The sequence below is a fragment of the Emiliania huxleyi genome, assembly GCF_000372725.1.
Source record: "Emiliania huxleyi CCMP1516 unplaced genomic scaffold EMIHUscaffold_41, whole genome shotgun sequence".
Classification (NCBI taxonomy): Eukaryota; Haptophyta; order Isochrysidales; family Noelaerhabdaceae; genus Emiliania; species Emiliania huxleyi.
Window position 1 is genome coordinate 167722 of NW_005198900.1, and position 19774 is coordinate 187495.

General features: G+C 64.0%; 5 protein-coding genes across 5 annotated transcripts; 2 read left to right on the plus strand and 3 right to left on the minus strand.

The window, feature by feature from the left end:
• Positions 1-570: 570 nt before the first annotated feature.
• On the minus strand, positions 571-1731 carry EMIHUDRAFT_210011 (hypothetical protein; the record flags this gene model as incomplete). Its single annotated transcript, XM_005769731.1, has 3 exons — positions 571-840; positions 982-1083; positions 1231-1731. The coding sequence occupies 3 exons, from the start codon at positions 1729-1731 to the stop codon at positions 571-573; spliced, it is 873 nt and encodes a 290-aa protein (XP_005769788.1).
• A 1769-nt stretch (positions 1732-3500) lies between these two features.
• On the plus strand, positions 3501-4409 carry EMIHUDRAFT_210013 (hypothetical protein; the record flags this gene model as incomplete). The annotated part of the gene is made up of 2 exons (XM_005769732.1): positions 3501-4007; positions 4122-4409. 2 exons carry the CDS (start codon positions 3501-3503, stop codon positions 4407-4409), a joined length of 795 nt encoding a protein of 264 aa, XP_005769789.1.
• A 2208-nt stretch (positions 4410-6617) lies between these two features.
• EMIHUDRAFT_210015 (hypothetical protein) lies at positions 6618-8298 on the minus strand (the record flags this gene model as incomplete). Its single annotated transcript, XM_005769733.1, has 6 exons — positions 6618-6721; positions 6812-6947; positions 7064-7230; positions 7688-7746; positions 7821-7939; positions 8011-8298. 6 exons carry the CDS (start codon positions 8296-8298, stop codon positions 6618-6620), a joined length of 873 nt encoding a protein of 290 aa, XP_005769790.1.
• Positions 8299-11430: 3132 nt separating this feature from the next.
• Positions 11431-16766, plus strand: EMIHUDRAFT_102608 (hypothetical protein; the record flags this gene model as incomplete). Its single annotated transcript, XM_005769734.1, has 12 exons — positions 11431-11765; positions 11929-12100; positions 12320-12413; positions 12870-12937; positions 13334-13446; positions 13509-13608; positions 14379-14651; positions 14816-14927; positions 15179-15312; positions 15714-15821; positions 16130-16237; positions 16461-16766. 12 exons carry the CDS (start codon positions 11431-11433, stop codon positions 16764-16766), a joined length of 1923 nt encoding a protein of 640 aa, XP_005769791.1.
• Positions 16767-16812: 46 nt separating this feature from the next.
• On the minus strand, positions 16813-18363 carry EMIHUDRAFT_436379 (putative ETHE1 protein). The gene is made up of 6 exons (XM_005769735.1): positions 17825-18363; positions 17729-17758; positions 17600-17658; positions 17420-17497; positions 17227-17274; positions 16813-17099 (listed from the first exon to the last, which is right to left on the minus strand). Exons 1-6 carry the CDS (start codon positions 18255-18257, stop codon positions 16974-16976), a joined length of 774 nt encoding a protein of 257 aa, XP_005769792.1. The 5' UTR covers positions 18258-18363; the 3' UTR covers positions 16813-16973.
• Between the last annotated feature and the right edge of the window lie 1411 nt (positions 18364-19774).

Consider the following 19774-nt stretch of genomic DNA (forward strand, 5'->3'; position numbering starts at 1 on the left):
CACTGGCCTGATCAAGCAGCTTGACAACTTTTCATGCCCTCTGAGTTCATCATTTGTCCCTCGCGAGCCCGGCACTCGGCGGTGGACACCTCGCGCGTAACGCGGTCGTCCGAGATGGGCCTGAATTGGTAGGCATATGCTGCGTATGTGCGAGGCAGGGCCAACATTGAAGTATTAATGTGCTTGGTTTCGAAGGAAAATATGCCTAGATGCGCTGTATGTGAGCAGGTCCGGGGTGAGGGCCGGCCTCCCCTTCGTATCTGCTGTATTTTCATAACTGCGCCTGTCTATGCACTACAGGTTTTACGCACCCGCATAAGAGGCGATGCGTATTCATTTTGTGGGTTGGGCATAAGGTTAAAAGGAATCCTATCCATAACGCGCGGGGCCGGGGCGCGGGGGGGACCGCGACCCCAGGACCGACCACCCGACCACGCACGTGGATTCTTTGATCGCTCCGCTTCCCTTCCGCCTTCGGCGGTGCAGCGGCGGGTGTCCTTTTCTGCTTTCTCAGAGCTCTCGCCAGAGCTCATCCACGCTTTGCTTTTTATACATATTGGCTGTCGATAATTACGATAGGGGGCACTCCTTTCTCTTCTTTGTTTTCGCTCCTCCGGCACGCTCGCGCTTGGACTTCTTGGCGGCGCGGGCTGCCTCGTCGGCATCGGTCGCGGCCTCGCCCTCGCGCTTCTTCTTGCTCCTCTTCTCAGCCGCGTCCGCATCCCCCGGCTTCGCCGTGGGCGCCGCCTCGCCCGCCGCCGCCTTCTTGGCCGCCTTCTTGGCCGCCTTGCGTTCCAGCCGCTTCTCCTCCTTCCTCTTGGCCTTCCGCGCCTCCTTGCCCTCCCGCTCGACGCCCCCCCCCGAGGGCACACCGCCGCCGCCGCCGCCACTGCCGCCGGCGCGAGCGGCCAGCGCGGCAGGGGTCGGCATCGCAGCCTTTGGGTCCGTCCAGCTCGCGTCAGTGTACCGCTTTTCAGGCACCCAGCTGCCGCCGCCTCCTCCTCCGGCGCTGCGGTACCCGCCACCGCCGAGTCCGACCCGGCCGGAGTATGCGGCGGCGGCCTGCTGCTCAGCAAACATGGCCTGGTCGTCGAGCGAGAAGCCCGCGCCGCCGCCGCCGCCGCCGCCGCCGCCCCCGGCCGCAGGAGCGAGGCCGAGCTCGCGCCTCTTCTGGGCAAAGTACTCTTGCAGAGAGAGGCTGCTGGTCTTCTGCTCAGAGGGCGCCTCGACGGCGCCGGGCGCTGCGGAGGAGACGTCGCCGGCGGCGGCCCCGCCCTCCTTGCTCGGCGCGCGGCCAAAGATGGCGGCGAGGTCGCTGGCGGACGCCATAGAGGTGTCCTTGGCGCGCCGGAAGCGGCCGGCCAGCTGCCGCTTCGCGATTGAGCCCTTGATGGTGGTCTCGCTGCCTCCCAGCCCGCCCGCGGCGGAGGCGTCGTCCCCCTTCCCGTTGAGTCGCGCGAGCACGCCGTTGAAGAGGTCCTGTGACGCCTTGAACGCCTCGTCCCGCGTCGCCGCCGTCGCGCCGATGCCGCGGTTGTCCTGCTTGCGGATCTGCTTGACAGCGGTGGCCATGCCCTGCCCGTTCTTGCCGAGGCCCTGGCCCGCGTCCCATCCCATCCCCTTGAGCAGCTTCATGCCGATGTTGTCCTGCTCCTCCTTCCAGAACGAGTCGCCGTGCCGGCCCGCCGAGCCAAACTGCGCACGAAACTTCTTAGCCTCGCCAGACCCCATCTCAGCGGGCGGTGCGTGCTATGGCGCGGCCTCACGAAGGCGAACGGCGTCGCGGAGGAGGATCGAGCACGAGCCGGATGCTGCCGGGCCGAGCTTTGTCCGCGTGGTTCCGGGTTCCAACTTTTTGCGGGGTGTGGTATGGTGCGAACGGCTGGGGGGGTATGGTCCTGACCGCCCAAGACTAGCCCTCGACAGGGGTGGGGGGGTATGGTCCCTCGGCCCCTCCCTCTACTGCCGCCGCCGAGCCCGCAGCGCCATGAGGTAGGAGCACGCGCCCGTGTCGCGGAGCTGCTGCAGCTGCTCCACGCTCCACTCGCCGACACCCTTCTGGTTGCGGAGCGCCTCAATGTCGCGCGAATCAACATAGCCGTCGCTCAGAATGCTCGGCAAGATCTCGAACGCCAGCCGTCCAAGTTGGTTGACCTTTGTGTTGCGATGTACTACAAGTCCCCCGAGATTGCGCCGCTGGCGCAGCCGGCCAACCTGCTCGAGGCGACCACCGGCGAGGCGACCACCGGAGCGGGGGCACCCACCGGAGGGGCACCCGCCGGCACGGCGATGCCAATGGAGGACCTCGCCGGTGCGGTGGCCCGCGGGGCGGCCGGCGCGGCGGCCATCGGAGCCGCCCGCGCGGGGACGGCCAGCGCGGCGCCTGCTGGTGCAGGTGCGGCGACCGGCGCGGGTGCCGCGCCCGCCGCTCGCCAGGCGATTGCCAATTTTGCCGCCGCGCTCTAGACGAGCACCGGCCGGTCCTGCGTGGAAGACGGCGGCCATCCGCGCGTATCTAGTGTGCGTGTCGGTGTCTCGTCCTGGAGCCTAGCAGTAAGGCGGCCGGCGGTGACAGGCCGCGGCGCATCGCTGGATTCACAGTGGATTCCGGAGTGTCTTCTTCTGGCGAACCCGGGGGCTCGTGTGAGAAGAATTTGCGGCCAGTGTTTTTCCGTCAGACGAGGTGTGTTCGAGCGGCGTCTCAGAACGAGGCCGAGGAGAGAGATGAGTCAGAGGATGAAACAGCAGGAGAGAGAACGACAGGACGAGAGTGGGACGACCGCGAGGTGGCATGAAGGTCGCTCTGCGAGAATTGGTGAGAAACTGCGAAGAGAGATAGGAAGTGGTAGACGCCCAAGGGTGGGCGACGGCTAGCACCGCACTTCTCTCCTTAAAATCCCCGTGTGGTTGCGGTGTGCCGTCCTCCCTGCTCCCATCCCTCCCTTGGGTTGTGTGTTTTCTTTCTTTTACTATACCGACTAAAGTGATGGTTGGTGGTACTCTCCTGGAACCACAAGTCCTTCCTGTGACATGGCAGGCCACTCTCAAGCCCTACAAGCACCAGATCACCCATTTGACCCCCCCCCCCATTTGGGGAGGGTGGTTGACATCGTGATTTCGGCGGAAAATTTCTTTTTCTGCCGTGAAAATTCCGGCGTGAAGAGAGGTGAAAACCCGACATTCGTGGATAAAGCAGACACCAGACCTCGTTTTCCCATAGGGTTTCTGATGCGGTTCCCCATGGCGGTTTCCCATAGCCGAAAACCCACGGGTCGGTCGGTTTCTGCGGCGCGCTCTGTTTTTTTCTGGGATCTGTTTTCTGGGACACCCGCCTCGATTTCCCGTGGGATCTGCCTGTGGGTCTGGTTTCTGCGGTGTGAATACATCTCCCGCTTCGTCCTAATGAGCTCATTCCGGCCAATGAACAGGTGACCACCATCCGAATTTTTTTCAAGTGGGAACAGCAAAAAGCGGCATGCATTCTTTGTTCTGGCATCCCCATGCGTGATGATATGAAGATGGAGTCCTGGGCGATGCGCGTCACCGTCCAGCGCCGCCTTGGGCTCCCCCTTGATGTCGCCTGCCAGGCGGTGGAGGCAGGCAAGAGGGCACCCAGCGGCCAGCTACACGACGTCTTTGGCGACGCCGCGATGGTTAACCCTCGGTCAAAGCATGCTACAAGACACAAATTTCTACTCAAACGTTTGATCAAATGCCTCCGCTCGGCGTGGGGCATGATCATCGAGATGGAGCCGACTGCACACCTCAGTTACAGTAATCCAAAACAACCTGACGTGGCGGCGGCAAACATCGGCAGGGGGCACAGGCGCCTTGTTGCCGATCTGAAGCTTACGAGTTCGCTTGCGAGCCAGGGCAAGGACACGGCCGGCGACGGAGAGCTCGGCTGGAAGGGGGCCTATGTGCGTTTTGGCAACACGGAGACCGGGCTGCTCAAGTTGGTCAAAGGGCGCGGCAAGTGGTCTCCGTCGGGAGCGACGGCAGCGGCGGTGGCGGGGGAGGAGGAGGAGGCCGAGGAGGAGGGGGAGGAGGGGGAGGAGGAGGATGCCCCCAAGGGAAAGCTCAAGGAGCTGCCTGGCGATTACCCCTTTGCGCGGCAGCAGGATTGCGATCTACGTTTGTTTGATTTTGAGGCTTTCGGAGGCTTTGGAAAGGAGGTTCGCAGCACCCTGAGGGAGGCGGCGAACCAGCTGAGCAACAAACTTTCGCACGCTCAGCACCTGGACGAGGTCACATGGACCACCAAGAACTGGCACGGGCTGCAGATGCAGCGCTTGTCTGTCGTCCTCCACACCGCCGTGGCGTGGCAGACGGTGAACGAGCTAGCGTGCGGGGAGAGCGGCATTGTGCATGGTGCGGAGTGCATTGCCGTTCTTAACGGAGTCGCTTAGGCGGCTCCGGTGGTGAGCCTGTGTGTGTGCCAGTCCGCGCCAGTCCGCGCCCTTGTCGTGCCAGTGTGCTGTGAGAGAGGCTTGTATCTTAAGAATTCTTTGTTCTGGTTTCTGGTTTCTGCTCCGACTGGTGATGAGTGTTACAAGCTGAGGTTGTCAACGCCGGGTGAGGGTAAATCTCGGCACGGATCGGCACGTGTGGTAGCGTGCGATGAGGCCTTGCCAGCTCCTGGTGGTGCCCTCATACAAGATCGCCGCGCGCATTGGCCGCTCCGCCGACGTTGTGATGAGCTTATTTCTGTCTCCAACAGAGTAGATCCAAACACACTATTGATAGATGATAGGTACTTAAAACACTCGCACAACGCCCGCCTTTCACAGCTCAGCCTTTCAGGGCTTGGGCATGACAAGCAACGGCCCCGCCGGTCGGCGTCCGATGCACAAGGCAGCCATGTTGGCTGCCACGGCGTTTCCGCTCGGGATCGCGGCAGCCTGGCGGACCCCGTGAGCCACAAAAGTGCTTGGCAGCGCGGCGCGTCGCCAACCTCGCTTTCGGAGCAAAAACCAGAAACCAGAAACCTCTAATGCCGGTGGGCTCATCGCGATATTTCGATAAAAACCCTGCTATATCGAAAAACCAGAAACCAGAAACCAGACCTACGCGTTCCCCCCAAGGGTTCCTCCCACCCAGAACATGCTGCTGTCTTAGTACTCCCGTTCGACCCATTCGGAATCCGATGAGTTAATGAGGGGTCATTCCGCCGGAATGACCCCTCCGGGGAGATCGTTCACACCTCGAAAAACCAGAACCCAGAGCGTCTGGACCGATATTCCCATGGCCCGGATGTTTTCTGTGGGATGTGGCGAAAAAGCAGAATACAGAGCTCCTCCTCCTAGAAGTCAGACGTTTTCTTGATAGCTGATATGCCAGGGAAGAGCCTGGTATCTCAGTATGTTATATCCTATGATATAACATAGTGGTGTCTGGTTTATCCATACCTCAAACCCGACGGGAGGGCCCAGACCTACCCTACCTACCCCGGGATGGAGGCCGCCCAAGCAAAAATAATACACACCTGGTCAGACCAGAGATTTTACTTTATACGCCCCCCTCCCTCCGAATGCGCACCCGGCACCCCCCAGGGTCGGGGCTCTTTGGCACGCGTAGCCCGATGCCGATTTGCCGATCATCCGGCCGGCGCGGCCCGGGAGGCTGGTGCGCTTCAACTTAGGCTGTACAAGCTTTTCCTCTCGCACCCCGTCTCGTTTCCTACAGCACCCTCTTTTCCTCTCTATTTTCCCGGGAAAACTCCGTGGAAATCCGTCAAATTTTGGGCTCTGAGCCGAGTCTGAGGCTGAGGCTGGTTGGGCCCCAAATCAGCCAAATTTATAGGCCAAATTGGCAAAATATTGGGAATTTTGCGGAGAACCCGGGTATACCTGGAAATCGTACCCTCTGCGACCGCCTGGGTATTTTGATTTGTGTTGATTTCCTCAATTTTGCCTCAGATTTTGCCCCACGCAGACCAGCTCTCAGACTCAGGGAAACTCGCGAGTTTCCAGAATGGAGCACCAAACACCCTCTGTTTTCCGTGGAAATTTTCGGAAACGCAAAGTGCTGGGAACCCTCTGGTTTCCTTTGTTTGTTTCGTCATACTCCATACACCGCCGGGGCCGGGACCCCCGCTACCCCCTTCGTCCCCACACGGCCACGGGCCACGCCCAAAACCCACCCGTCGGAGAGTCGGGTTTGCGCGTTTGGGGTTGAATGAAGGGGGCGGCGACCGGCGTTCGGTTGTGCTCCCCCCCATGCGGCCCCAAAACGGCCCCTGTGTACATCATATTTTTACGCCGCGCACACGACGCCTACAGCTCGTCCCTCGCGCCTCCTCTCTCCGCCGTCCGGGTCCGCCCTCCGGCTGCTCCCCTCCTGCGGGCGAGCAACTCCCTCGCCCGCGCCACCGCCTCTTGCGCAAGCGCCGCCGGCGAGAAACGCTCCTCCATCAGCCGCCGCGCCGCCGCGCCTCGCCGCCGCGCCTCCTCCCGGTTCGTGTAGACCTCGCGGAGCAGCGCGCGCAAGTGTGCCGCGTCGGGCTCCGCCCAGCGGTGCCTTGGCAAGTTGAGCTCGGGCGGCACGGCGACGAGGGCGCAAGCGAGCGGGTAGCCCGTCTCGCCTACCTCATCCATACTTGGAGAGTACGCAATCCATCAGTTGGGAGCGAGCGAGCAGAAAGAGCCCGTCTCGCCGGACATAAACGCGGTTGGCCCGGACCAGTTGGTAGCGATCACCGGCAGCCCCATCGCCATCGCCTCTGCGTGCGGCCGACCCCACCCCTCGCCGCGGCTGGGGAGCACCTGTTCACAGCGCTCTTTTGCCCACCGCTCTCTTCCTGCGTGTCCACCCCCCGCCGCGTGGAGCACGAAAGCGTCGGCGGCCGCGTAGAGCGAGGGCAGCCTCCGCAGAGGCATCTCTGTGTCGAGGAGCCGCACCGCCGGCCGGTCTCGCCGCGGCGGCAGCCCGCGCTCGGCGGCGAAATCCTACCAGCGAACAACTGATCGCGAGCCCATTCATTAATAATTAGCAGGCGGTGCCTCCGGCGAAGGCCTTTTCGTTAGGTAGCGAAGTGAGAGCGAATGCTGGTTTTAACAATGACGGTGCACTCGGCGGCGGGGGCCTCAACGAGCGTCTCGAAGTCGCCGCTCGAGTAGAAGGGCCTTGTCTTGATGACGAGCTCCACCTGTGGATGGAGTTGGTGCTGACCACACGAGTCAGTGTAGGGCGGCGCCGTCTCGCCAGTGAGCTCCACCGGCTCATCGGCACCTACGAAAACAACCGCTGTCAGCACCAGAAAAAGAGAGCTGTCAAGCGCGCGAGTGGCTCGGGGGCGCCAAACTCTGAAAAATAAGCGGCGAGCAGCGCGTCCCACCCCTTGCGAGCCTACTCTCAGCTCAGCCTCCGCCTCGGCTTGATCAGAGGCGGCGAGCGGCGCGTCCCAACCCGCCCCTTCCCTTGCGCGCCTCCCACTTGAACACGGAGAGGAAGCGAAAGGGCGGCGGCGGCGTCGGGCCGACGAGCGGAGGCGTCGGGTCCGCAGGCGGAGGCGAAAGCTCCGGAGACACGCCCGACGGCGGTGGCGGCGGCGGCGGCGGCGTCGGTGTCAACGGCGGTGTCGACGGCGGAGGCAGCGGCGGCAAGCGCATTGGCTTGAGCCGGCCCGGTCGGAAGAAGGCGGTGTCGACCGGCTCGCCGATCACAAACAGGCGCTCGCGCGGCACACCCGCCGCCGCAAACGCCTCGGCGTGGAAGTGTGTCGGCACCCAGACCTCGTCCATCCGGCTGCACCTGTTCGGAGCTGTATGCTGTGCAGAGACGCACCTCCTAGCCGGCACTCGAACTCCATCTATCTGCACCGCTCGACCCACTCCCTCGGGACAGAGTCGGTCTCAAACATTGTCCGACCGACCGACACGGCGGCGGTCGGGGGCGGGCAGGGCTCGAGCTCGTCCCAGCCCTCGAACTTGGACGGCACCTGCTCACACCCGCAAACGAGTGAGCCACTCGCCACAGACCGCCCGCTCCTTCTCGCGAGCAGCAGCACACCCACGCATCGGGAGTGGAGTGGCAAACGACCACGCCCGACGCCGCGTCCTGCGAGGCACCCGCGCCAAAGAGGTGGCGGAGCGGCGGGATCAGAGCCTTTGGCAGGCCCTCCACGAAGCTCTCATCCTGCGGCTCGCCAAACTGGCGGACACCCGCCATCAGGCCGCCATCGAGCCGGGTGAGGTTGTGCAGGCCGAGCGCAAAGCCGAGGCTCTCGGAGGAGTAGCCACCGCCGCTCAGCAGCGGCGCCATCCAGAGGAGCGCGTCGTGATGGTGGTTGGGTGGCATATATGCATGTGTGTGTGTGGATGTTGACACCGGGTTCCAACTTTTTGCGGGGTGTGGTATGGTGGCCACGGCTGGGGGGGTATGGTCCTGACCGCCCAAGACTAGCCCTCGACAGGGGTGGGGGGGTATGGTCCCTCGGCCCCTCCCTCTACTGCCGCCGCCGAGCCCGCAGCGCCATGAGGTAGGAGCACGCGCCCGTGTCGCGGAGCTGCTGCAGCTGCTCCACGCTCCACTCGCCGACACCCTTCTGGTTGCGGAGCGCCTCAATGTCGCGCGAATCAACATAGCCGTCGCTCAGAATGCTCGGCAAGATCTCGAACGCCAGCCGTCCAAGTTGGTTGACCTTTGTGTTGCGCTCGCCTCCTTATTAGGCAGTGCCCACAGGACCCCCAAAAAGAAAAGAAAAAAGAAATGGGCCACCCCCGATCGCAGCACTTCGTGTTGGAGAGTCGAGATACTGAGAGTGTGACTAGGAGGAAGGGACGCTGGGGATACCGCCTGTGCTCCGCGGCTTGTGACGACGCGTGCCGTGTACCAGCAGAGTTTGGGCGCGCGCGGCGCGACGGCGCCCGCGAGGGAAGGCGCGGGTGCAGCGGCCGCCGGCGGCCGTACCGCCCGCCAGCCGGCGCAGCAGCGGCCAGCGCAGCGGCCGCCGGCGCAGCAGCCAGAGCAGCCGGTGCGCGCCTTGCGAGGCGAGTACTGCCGTCCGGCAGCCTTGAGGCGGCCGGGCGGCAGTACTCGTTCGAACTTTGCGAGCCGTGCGCGCGCCGAGGCGCCCGCGGCGCGCGCCCGCCCGGCTGCCAGTAGGAGGCGGCGCAATATGGCCTATAGTACAGCCCTTGAGGAGGAGGAAGAGGCCGCCTGGCAGTGCTGTATGCCGCCGAGGGGCAGTTTTGGGGTGCTGTCCCCATCCCAGGGGGCGCAGAAGGCGTCCGCAACCGGGAAAACCCGCCCCCCCAGCCGAGGCCGGTCGAAGCCCACTTGAGTGCAGCCATGAGGAGTCCTCTTGGTGCTCCTGGCGGCCGTTCAAACCTCGGGCGCGCGCCGATGTGGGGGGGGGGTCTTGCTTGCTCCACACCGAGCGCCATCGGTCCGGACCGGTGCACTCACCGAGGGTCGGCTCGCACAAGGTCTGTGCCGCGGGCGCTCGGCGCCAAGTGCAGTGTCACGCTCGCACGCGAAGGGGACACAATGGGAAACCCTCGTTTCCTATGTACTCGGTCCCCCAACGGAAGAGGCCTCGCTCCTATTGGAACAATCCAACATCAGATTTGCCTCGTGCGTCCCTTTTTGAGGCGGAAAGCTATTTTCTTTTGGGTCCTGTGGGCACCCTATCCTTATTTGCGAGGTTACGCGCATCTCGGTGACCAGCGCGAGCAGCGATGCCTTGGTGCAGCGCCAGCAGAGAGTGAATACGAGCTCGAGCGGCGGAGTGGTAGGCTGCGGCTCAGTCCGACTCGCGCGGGGACGGCCGGCGCGGCGCCTGCTGGTGCAGGTGCGGCGACCGGCGCGGGTGCCGCGCCCGCCGCTCGCCAGGCGATTGACAACTTCGCCGCCGCGCTCTAGACAAGCACCGGCCGGTGCTGGCGTGGAAGACGGCGGCCATCCGCGCGTATCTAGTGTGCGTGTCGGTGTCTGCAGCCTCCTGCGTCCTGGAGCCTAGCAGTAAGGCGGCCGGCGGTGGGGCGAGGGGGGGGGGGGGGGGTATGGTCCCGTCGGCGGGAGGCTGGGTCTGTCAGCAGGCTTGGGGTATGGTCTCGAGGTGGGTTGCGCGACACTACCATACCATACCCCGCAAAAAGTCCGAACCCTGGCTTTGTTGTTGTTGGGGTCGGGCCAGCGCCTGCCTTGTTGGACACCCGGTTGCACAGGTGTGAATAACATCTCCTGGCCACGGCGCCGCAGGCGCCTGTTGATAGGTCCAGGTGGTAGCCCTGGATGAGCAATGCATACGCCTAGCTGGACCTCAGATCGCCCGACCGCGTCCCGGTGCTCTGCCGTCGGATTTGTGACGCCGCCGCACCGCGCCGCGGCCGGGGGCCCTCCGGAGGCCGAGGATGGCCGTGGCGGACCGGGACGAGCTCTGAGTGGTAAAGTGTCAGTGAGTGTATTGGAGAGACTGACCATGTGCACAACATCTCTCAGTCTAGCTAAGCCAGGGGAGGCGATGCCGGGGCCGTACAGCAGCTTGATGGTGCTTCGCCGTGGTGCTTCGCCGGCGCGTGCGTCCCAGGGAGCAGAGGAGAAAACAAAGCCGAAACACCTCTGATTCGACTTTGAACTTACAGCAAAGACGGCGGCACTTGCCGCGCCGTGGCGCGTGCCGCGCGTGCATCGGAGAAGGGTAGTTCGTCGTGTTCACGCCGGGATCGTGTCCTGAGTAACCTGCCCAACCATTCGCGGCGACGAGTAGATGAGGGGGGAAGGCCCTTTTGTGGGGGCGGCTGCGTTTACTCGAGTACCCAGACCCTAATCCTATTTTCGGTTTTCGATTTGACCCGCGCTTGCAATCCTAGAAGTCGTTAGGGACTGTGACTGGTATCGCTCATCTCTGGAGCGATTGGGAGCGCCCTCTGTGGACTGTGCGACTGCTAGCAATCCTCCATCCATCAGGGATACGATTGTGAGCGACTCCTACACAACGCTGCTGCTCGCAATTGGAGGCATGTTGCTAGGATTGCTAGCAGTGCTGCTCGCAATCCTAGATTTTGCTCGGATTGTGAGCGCGCTGGTAGAGATAGAGAGAGAGAGAGAGAGAGAGAGAGAGAGAGAGAGAGAGAGAGAGAGAGAGAGAGAGAGAGAGAGAGAGAGAGAGAGAGAGAGAGAGAGAGAGAGAGAGAGAGAGAGAGAGAGAGAGAGAGAGAGAGAGAGAGAGAGAGAGTAGTTGTAGTAGGTCACCACACCAGTCACGTTGTCGTTGATCGTTGTTTGTGAGCGGACGGAGCCGCTTGTACTTAATGTATTCGACAGTCAGATGCTACATTGCGAGCGGTGTCGCTCACAATCCGTCGACTTCTAGGAGTGCGAGTGAAAAAGTCGTTCACTGCTCACGAAGAAAAAAAAACTGTGCGTATCGCGCGCCCCTCGAGAACGCGTCCACATCATTCGTGTTTTTACTCTCAACGTCCACAAATGGCGTGCAGCACGCTCGCCGTCGCGCAGCGGAGCGACTGGAGGCGACGTGGGCCGCTTGCGCTGCCGCCACCGACGACGCCGCCGCCACCGCCGGGCGAGCACACGGTCGCGCTCGTCAGCACGATGTGTGACAACGCCGACTCGTTCGACTCGTTCGTCTGCTATTACCTCGCGCTCGGCTTCTGCCGGCTTTACATCTACGTGGACGACGCCAGCGATCCGGTCGTCGGCCTGGCCTCGCGCTACCCGTCCGAGAAGCTGCGGCTGCACGTGCGTGGCGAGCGACTGCGGGCCGAGTGGGAGCACCTACCGTCGTGGGGCCGGCTGGGCGTGTACAGCGAGACGGAGGTGCAGGCGCGGCAGCAGCTCAACTGCGAGCACGCGATGGCGCAGGCGCGGCGCGACTCCGTCGGCTGGCTGCTGCACCTCGACAGCAACGAGCTGCTGCACCGCGGAGATCAAGCGAGATCACCCGAGATTGCTCCGAGATTGTAGGCACCTCGACAGCGACGAGCTGCTGCACTTGCCGCTCGCCGGCGCTCTAGAGGGCCGCGCCGCCGTAAATGCGTCGCGTGCGGAGCTGCAGCGCCATCTCGCCCGCCTCTCGGCGCTGGGCGCGCTTCAGTTCACGTACTGCAACCTCGAGGCGGTGCCCGAGGAGGAGGAGGTGCCGAGATTGACCGAGAGTGCCCGAGGTTTACCCGAGATTGCCCGAGACCTGGTGGCGGTGCCGGAGGAGGAGGAGGGCCAGCAAGCCCAGTAGCTCCTCTCGCTCCTTTGATCTACCCATCTAGTCATTCATCCAGTCATTCGAACGCCACTCCAGGTGTGCTCGACTCCTTAATTAGTTGACTGAGAACTGGTTGATTGGTTGATTGCACACCAGGTGCTCGACCCCTTCGCCGCCGTCACACTCTTCAAGAACCATCCGTCGCGCCTCGACGCCACCGCCAACGGCGCCACCCTCGCCCACCGGGCAAGTCGCAACCGATCGGTGTTACGAAATTGTCCGAGGGTTAGGCTGCGCCGCCGCGCTCGCCTACTGGACGGAGGCGCCTGCCAGCGGCGGCCAGGCGAGGGAGACCGTCCGAGACATTTCCCGCTCTCATTGCTTGCACGTATGCCGCGCGGCGATCAGATTGTACCCCGCCCTGCACCGCCCCACCCTGCCGACGATCTCACACCTCTCACACTAGCCGCACCTGTACCTGTGTCTCGTCGCTGACCGCACGATCGCCGCACACAGTTCTTCCGCTTCTACAGCAACGGCAAGTCGATCGTGCGTGTCGACCCTCGCGTGAGCGCCGTCGCTTCGGTGCATGAGTGGAGCTTGCCAAAGGGCATGGCGGAGCGAGGCTACACAAACAACGGCACTCCGCGGGGCTACACCCCTCGCACTGTGAACAGCGCCTCTTCACACCTGGAGCTGTGAACAGGCAACCTGCGGGACTCGCCCTACATCCCTCACCAGAGGGCGTCCCTCGATGCCTCTTGCTCCGCAGCGGTGTGTCGCGCCTCGCCCCCTGTAGTAGTAGTAGTAGTAGTAGTAGTAGTAGTAGTAGTAGTAGTAGTAGTAGTAGTAGTAGTAGTAGTAGTAGTAGTAGTAGTAGTAGTAGTAGTAGTAGTAGTAGTAGTAGTAGTAGTAGTAGTAGTAGTAGTAGTAGTAGTAGTAGTAGTAGTAGTAGTAGTGCCCACAGCTCCTCGCCCCGGCGTGAAGACCATCCGGATCTATCGGGGTCGCCCTCCGGACGGACCCGTCCCCGCGATGGCCCACGTTCCGCCGTCGCCTGGTTGACCCCCTGCCTCCCGGTTGACCCCCCAGTCCTCGTACTCGACCATTACCCTGCCCACAGCTTTTCCTTCAGCAAGTAGCTCATTCACACCGGCACTTCGCGAGCAGGTGCTGCACTTCGCCGTCTGCTCCTTTGCAGTCTTCTGGCGGAAGAGATGGGCGGCCTTGGGCTACGCGTCCCCGAACCACCGCTTCCGAGGCGTCTCCGGCGGAATAGACCAGTGCGCTGCCGCGCTGCGCTGGCTGTGAAAACAAGAAAGCCGACATGCAGAGCTATGAGCAGGTGTGCCAACGCGCTCGCGCTGACTGAGCGGCGGGCGGAGGCGCGCAGCCTGTACGGCAGGCACGTCATGCTCGCGGACAGGGCGGAGACGGCGCGTCAGGTCGACGCGCGAGTCTGCTGGACCAGTCGGTAGTTTGGCTGATCCTCAATCACCAACAGCTGTGAACTGCTGGCCGCAGGTCGACGCGGGCGTGTGCGTGCGGGCGACGCAGATAAGACGCACCGTCGCCGCCGCCCGCAAGGCGCCTCCTACCTCGGCTGCACCTCGGCTGCACCTCGGCTGCACCTCGGCTGCACCTCGGCTGCACCTCGGCTGCACCTCGGCTGCACCTCGGCTGCACCTCGGCTGCACCTCGGCTGCACCTCGGCTGCACCTCGGCTGCACCTCGGCTGCACCTCGGCTAATCTCCGCCCGCGAGGCGCACTTGCCCGTCGCGCTGCACTCGGCGGCGGGCGAGGTGGCGGGCGAGGCGGCGGGCGGCGAGGCGGCGGCGGGCGGCGAGGCGGCGGCGGAGGAGGAGGAGGTCGCGCGGAGGGGAAGCTCACTCCGGGCGGGTGCAGCTCCTCCGGCTGGGGCAGTGCCGGCGGCAGCGGCGGAGAGGGCGGGCGGCGTCCTCGCCTCGGTGGCCTAGCTGACGATGGGTGAGATTTGGTGAGTCATGACTAGGTTGGCGCTGTCTTCGCCGCCGAGAGCTGCGAACGGCGTCTCTTCACACCTCGGCCGTGAGCAGGTTGGCGCTGTCCTCGCGGCGGTCCGAGAGCGAGCCTCGTCTCCTCTCGCCGACGAGGCGTCCCTGGCGCGTGCCTCTCGCTGGTCGAGTGTGAATGCATGAGGAGCTCAGGGATGAGTGAGGAATCGTAACCAACCAGGCGCGGCTGGCGTTGTGTGCGGTGGACGACGCGGCCACTGGCGCGAGCCGTGTTGCGGCGAGGGCGCTGGCGGCGCGGGAAGGCGCAGAGGGTGGCTGCGGGGGCGGCGGGGGCGATGGCGGCGGTGGCGGAGTCGGCGTTGGCGGAGGCGGCGGCGGCGGCGATGGCGGTGGGGGCAGACGGCCGATCTCGAGGCGAGAGCTGTGCGAGCTTGGCTTGCTGCCTCCAGAGGCGCTTGGGGAGGAGGGATGCTTCGCGTGGCTCTTCGAGGCGGTGTCCGTGCGGTGGGCCATCAACTAGTACTCAATTCGCTCATTCATTGCGTATTGACTGACAGGCGGTGCTCGTGCGGTCGGCGCGCCGCTCGCTCTGCCTGGCTGCCGACTAGCCCCCGACCCTACGCCGACCCCGACCCCCCCCCCCCCCCGGGACCTTAGGCGCGCCGCTCGCTCCGCTTGCTGCCGGCGCCGCACCACCGCTTCGACTTGGCGGCCTACTGGGCGAGCTCCGCCGCCTCGCGCTGCCTGAGATTGCCCGAGATGACCCGAGGTTCTATTCTCAACAGGCGAGCTCCGCCGCCTCGCGCTGCCTGGGCGGCGGCGCGGCGCAGGAGCTGCTCGCGCGCGGTCCAGTCCCTTAGAGAGGCTGCAGACCGGTGTACTCCGACTACCGAAGCGCTCCGGAGCACACACGCACTCCGCTGCACTTCAGCAATAGTCAGCCGCAGTCCATGCATTCACGCGGCGCTCTGCCCCGCACTCCGGCTCTCTCAGACATACCTGGGAGGACGCACAACGCAGGCTATCTCCTCCTTCATCCGCCGCTCTCGCCCGCGCTGCTCGCGGGCGTTAGCGCCGAGGCGGCGGCGGTGCTGCGCGGCGCTCGCTCCGACCCGGCCACTCAGGATTCGACTCTCTCCCGCCGCACGGCCGCGGTGTGCTCTAGCACTGACCTAGCCCCAGCCCTACCCCTGACCCCTCTCCCGCCGCACGGCCGCGGTGTGGCACACTTCACACCGACGGGTTGCGGCAGCACACACACACACACACACACACACACACACACACACACACACGCACGCACGCACGCACGCACGCACGCACGCACGCACGCACGCACGCACGCACGCACGCACGCACGCACGCACGCACGCACGCACGCACGCACGCACGCACGCACGCACGCACGCACGCACGCACGCACGCACGCACGCACGCACGCACGCACGCACGCACGCACGCACGCACGCACGCACGCACGCACGCACGCACGCACGCACGCACGCACGCACGCACGCACGCACGTGGGCGAGACAGCCACCACAACGGTGGGTAGGTGTGGCTGGCGTCGCCCGAGGCGCCGCCGGGCGCGCCCACGCCGCCGCCCGCCCGCCCGCCCCCCGCGGAGCTCTTTGGCGCGAGCGCGGCACTCGAGGCGGGTCGGGTGTCCTAGATGCCGGAGTCCGCCCGGCTGGTCGACTCGAGAGTCTTGAGAGTCTTGTAGCCCGGCTGGTCGACTCGAGAGTCTACTCTTGCCTTAGGCTCGGCGCTGGCCGGCGCGATGCGACTGCTGCGCGGCCTCTGCGCGTCCATCGAGGAGGCGACCCTACCCCTACCCCCGCCCCTACCCCCCGCCCCTACCCCCCGCCCCTACCCCCCGCCCCTCTACCACTACCCCTACCCCGGGCCCGCGCCTCCGCCCTGCCGCTAGTGCAGCACACGTCTCGGACATGTCCTTGGCATGGCGTGTAGGCGGCGGGCTTGCGCCTCGCCCTGCCGCGGCGCGCGCTTCTCGAGGAGGCGGCGCCGTGCGAGGCGGAGGCGCCGTCGGCGCCAAACACCGGCTGGCCCGACACCGGGGTGCGACACTTCCGAGACATTTCCTGCCTCACCGCCGATGTCACCACTCACGACACCTCCGCCGCCATCCTGCCCGCGCCGCCGCCGCCCTCCGCACGCCTGCACGCGTCCACGACACGCCCGCACACACGCCCATTGTCACTCCCACGACACTGGACGCACCCGCTCGGCGCTCCTCTCTGTGCTGGACGGCGCCTCTTCACAGCGGCGCACCTGTGCGCAGGTCGAGATCTGCTGCTCGCTCTTTGCGGAGGGGGCGCCCGCGCTCGCCCTCGTCGGCCGAGACGGCGAGCCGACCTCGTGCCGTCTCGAGCCCGGCTCAGTGCTGCTGCTGCTCGCCCGGCAGGCGCGGTGCGGGCTGCAGCCGAGCGGCGAGGTCACCCCGCCGACCGTGTCCGTGTCCGTGTTCGCGTACTCGTCGTGGCAGCGGTCGGCGGACGGGCTACGCGTGCTCGGGGCGAGCGAGGAGGTGCGACGAGCGCTCGCAGGCGGCGGAGGGGCACCGTCGGGCACGGGGCAGATCAAATGAAAACGCGGGGTTGAGAGAACGAACAGGAAAAATCGACATAAAAAGGGGATGGACGTGCCACTTGTTACTCGACGAGAGTGGTGGGTATGATATTGATACCCAACACCAACGCTTCTAATGCTGACACACATCGAATGTGATCGAAGAGACGCACCCCTGCCGACTGAGTCGCGACGGCCCCCGCGTGCCGGCCGATGGCGACGCGGTTCAGAAGACGCCGCACGCGAGGTTCGCGGGGAGCGAGGCGTCGATCTTCCTCGGGTAGGGCAGGTTGAGGTTGGCCATGAGGTCCACAAACTCGGCCAGCGGCTTGGTGAGTCGCGGGTTGGAGGCCTGCGCAAACGATGAGTGAGGCTCACTGGAGGGCGAGGAGAGGTCGCCGCGTGACCAGCCGACCGTGAGGTTAGTGGTCGAAAGACAGCCTGGCAGTACCCGTAACCTCTCCTCTACTCGCGGCGGCCTTCTCGGCGCCGATGGTGGAGCTCCGCCTCCCCTTGTAGTCGTGTGCCTGCAGTGGGAATAAACACAGCTTCGCCGGAGCACTGCGTGGAGACAAGGGGCGACGAATAGAGCGGCGGATAGCGGCCGAATACGTGTCCTCTCGAGTACCATTCGGAGTACGAGAACAGGGTTCCCCGTCTAGAGCCGTGAGCCGGGTAGACGGTCGTCTCGTCGGGCAGTGTGAAGAGCTGCTCGTGCACCGACCGGTAGAGCCGCTCAGACGAGCCACCCTGGCAAAGGTCAGGGCCAGGTCACGGAGGGGCATCTCAAGTGCCCCGTGGGTGTGTTGTGTGTGTGCGCGTGTGCGTGCGTGCGTGTGCGTGATTGTTGTCCTGAAAGTCAGTGCGGCCGCAGCCACCGATCAGCAGCGCGTCGCCCGTGAAGACCGCTCCTATTCACCATGAGGGACCCGTGAAGCAAGACTTGGCACAAGGTGAAGACAGCCCGTGAAGAGACCGCGCCGAGAGACGGGTCATAGAAGGAGAGGCAGCCTAACAGAGAGCACCGCCTCAACAAGCAAGGCGTGAAGGGACGGGCCGCAGAGAGGAAAACGAAGCCGTCGGTGTGCCCCGGCGTCTCGAGCACGCGCAGGCGCCGCTGGCCAAAGCCAATCTCCTCGCCCGCCTCCAGCAGCACGTCTGCCTTTGCACCGGCCGCCCTGGCGATGGCTGAGCGCAGGCCGGGCAGCCGTCGCTTGAGCTCGCCGGTGCCCGTGATGTGGTCCGCGTGGCAATGCGTGTTGACGGCGAGCGTCAGCGTGAGCCCACTCGCCGACAGCGCAGCCAAATCGCGGTCCACCTGCTCCAGCACAGGGTCGATGATGACGGCAGCACCGCCGTCCGCGAGGATGTAGGTATATGTGGAGGAGCCGCCGCCGTCCGGCGCGTCGCCGTCAAACAGCTGGAGGAACTCAGCTGCTCTTCGTCTCTCTGCGACCGCTGAGAGGCTGCGGGCGGAGGGGAGGCCGCGGGCGGTGCAGCGCGTGAGCATGCTCAAGGCTAGCCTCGGCCGGACGAACGCGTGCTGCCTCGTTTTGTGAGGCCGAGTGTGTGCCAGTCCGCGCCGTCCGCGCCCTCGTCGTGCCGTCCTCCCATCCCTCCCTTGGGTTCTCCGTTTTCTTTCTTTCTTTCATTAGCGGAAAGAAAACAACAAAACCGCCGTCTCTCCCATACGCCCCATATACGTATGGGAGAAGTTTCTCCGTACTCCGAGACCTCGGGCAGGTATTCACACCTCGGCAGTGTGGGCAGGGCAGGGCAGGGCAGTGTGGGTTTCACACCCGGGGCAGGTAGGGGATCGGGCAGGGCAGGGCAGGGCAGTTGTGCGGCAGTATGCGGCAGGGCAGGACCACAAACAAGCAGAGTGGGCAGGTCGGATGTTAAGAGGCAGGTCCCAATTGCAGTCTGAGATTTAAAAATTCACGTCGTGAAAAAAAGGCGCGCATAATTGCTGTGGACCTGAGATTCACACCCCATTCTCATTGAGATTACTTAAGGGATGGCCGATCGACGAAACACACGTGATAGCTCGCGAGCTCAACAAGTTCTCAATCAAATCTCAAGGGGGTCTGATGTGTATAGGAAATGGACGGCACTGCAGTTAAGACGTCACTAAGTGCGGCAAGACCCAACCTGGGGAGAACTTCCTCAGCTACCGTAATCAGTGTGATGCGTGTCGCAAAGCGTGCAGAGAGAAGTACCGTGCGACTGAGAAATGGCGCGCGCAGAAGGAGGCGTTTGAGCACGAGCTGCTGCTTCGGTGGCTGGCAGCTAAGTCTTAGTCCCACCCCCGCGTACGGTTACCCATTATTACTGTACACGAGTGGATTGCCGAAACGGACTTGGTCTTCTTCATACCCGGCTTCAGGGTCGATACTTGCCCTTAGAAAACCGCCCTCTTGGCGGAGTCCTCGCCCATTCGGCCTGAATTGCACATAATTCCACTCCCCTTCCCGACTTGGCCCAAAACCTCTATTAACCATGTTGTCATTGCGCCAATAAAGGTCACCTCTACCAGGGAACCTGTTGAAAGAGCCAGCCAAGTTCGGCCCATGAAACTCATCGCGCTCTGCGCGACGCTCAAATCTCTGTCTGACATTTCTTGCGACTCGTGGGGGTTGGTCAAGCCTCTGACGTCTGAGCCGCAAAGCAGCGGCTCGGTACATGGCTACTAACCTCCGAGCGAACTGCTGGATTATGACAATGGCTGGGTTTTGATTACGGCTGGTTCGGGGCATCCTATCTCCGCATCAGAATTCTTTTTAAGAATACCCCCGAGTACCAGTCCCACGAAGCCCATTCGCGCTACCAACCCGTCCCCGTCCTCCGAGGAAGCGCTGAACGAATGACGCTTGTTGCTGTGGAGTCGCGTTACTTGGGTGTGGCACAGACCACAGTGGGCCACATATGAGCCCCCTCCCAGCGATGCGTGCCTAATGGCCCGCCTGGGTCGCCGCCAAATGCTGGTATTTCTCCAATTCTTGCGCGCAGTCTTAGGGCCCTGATGAT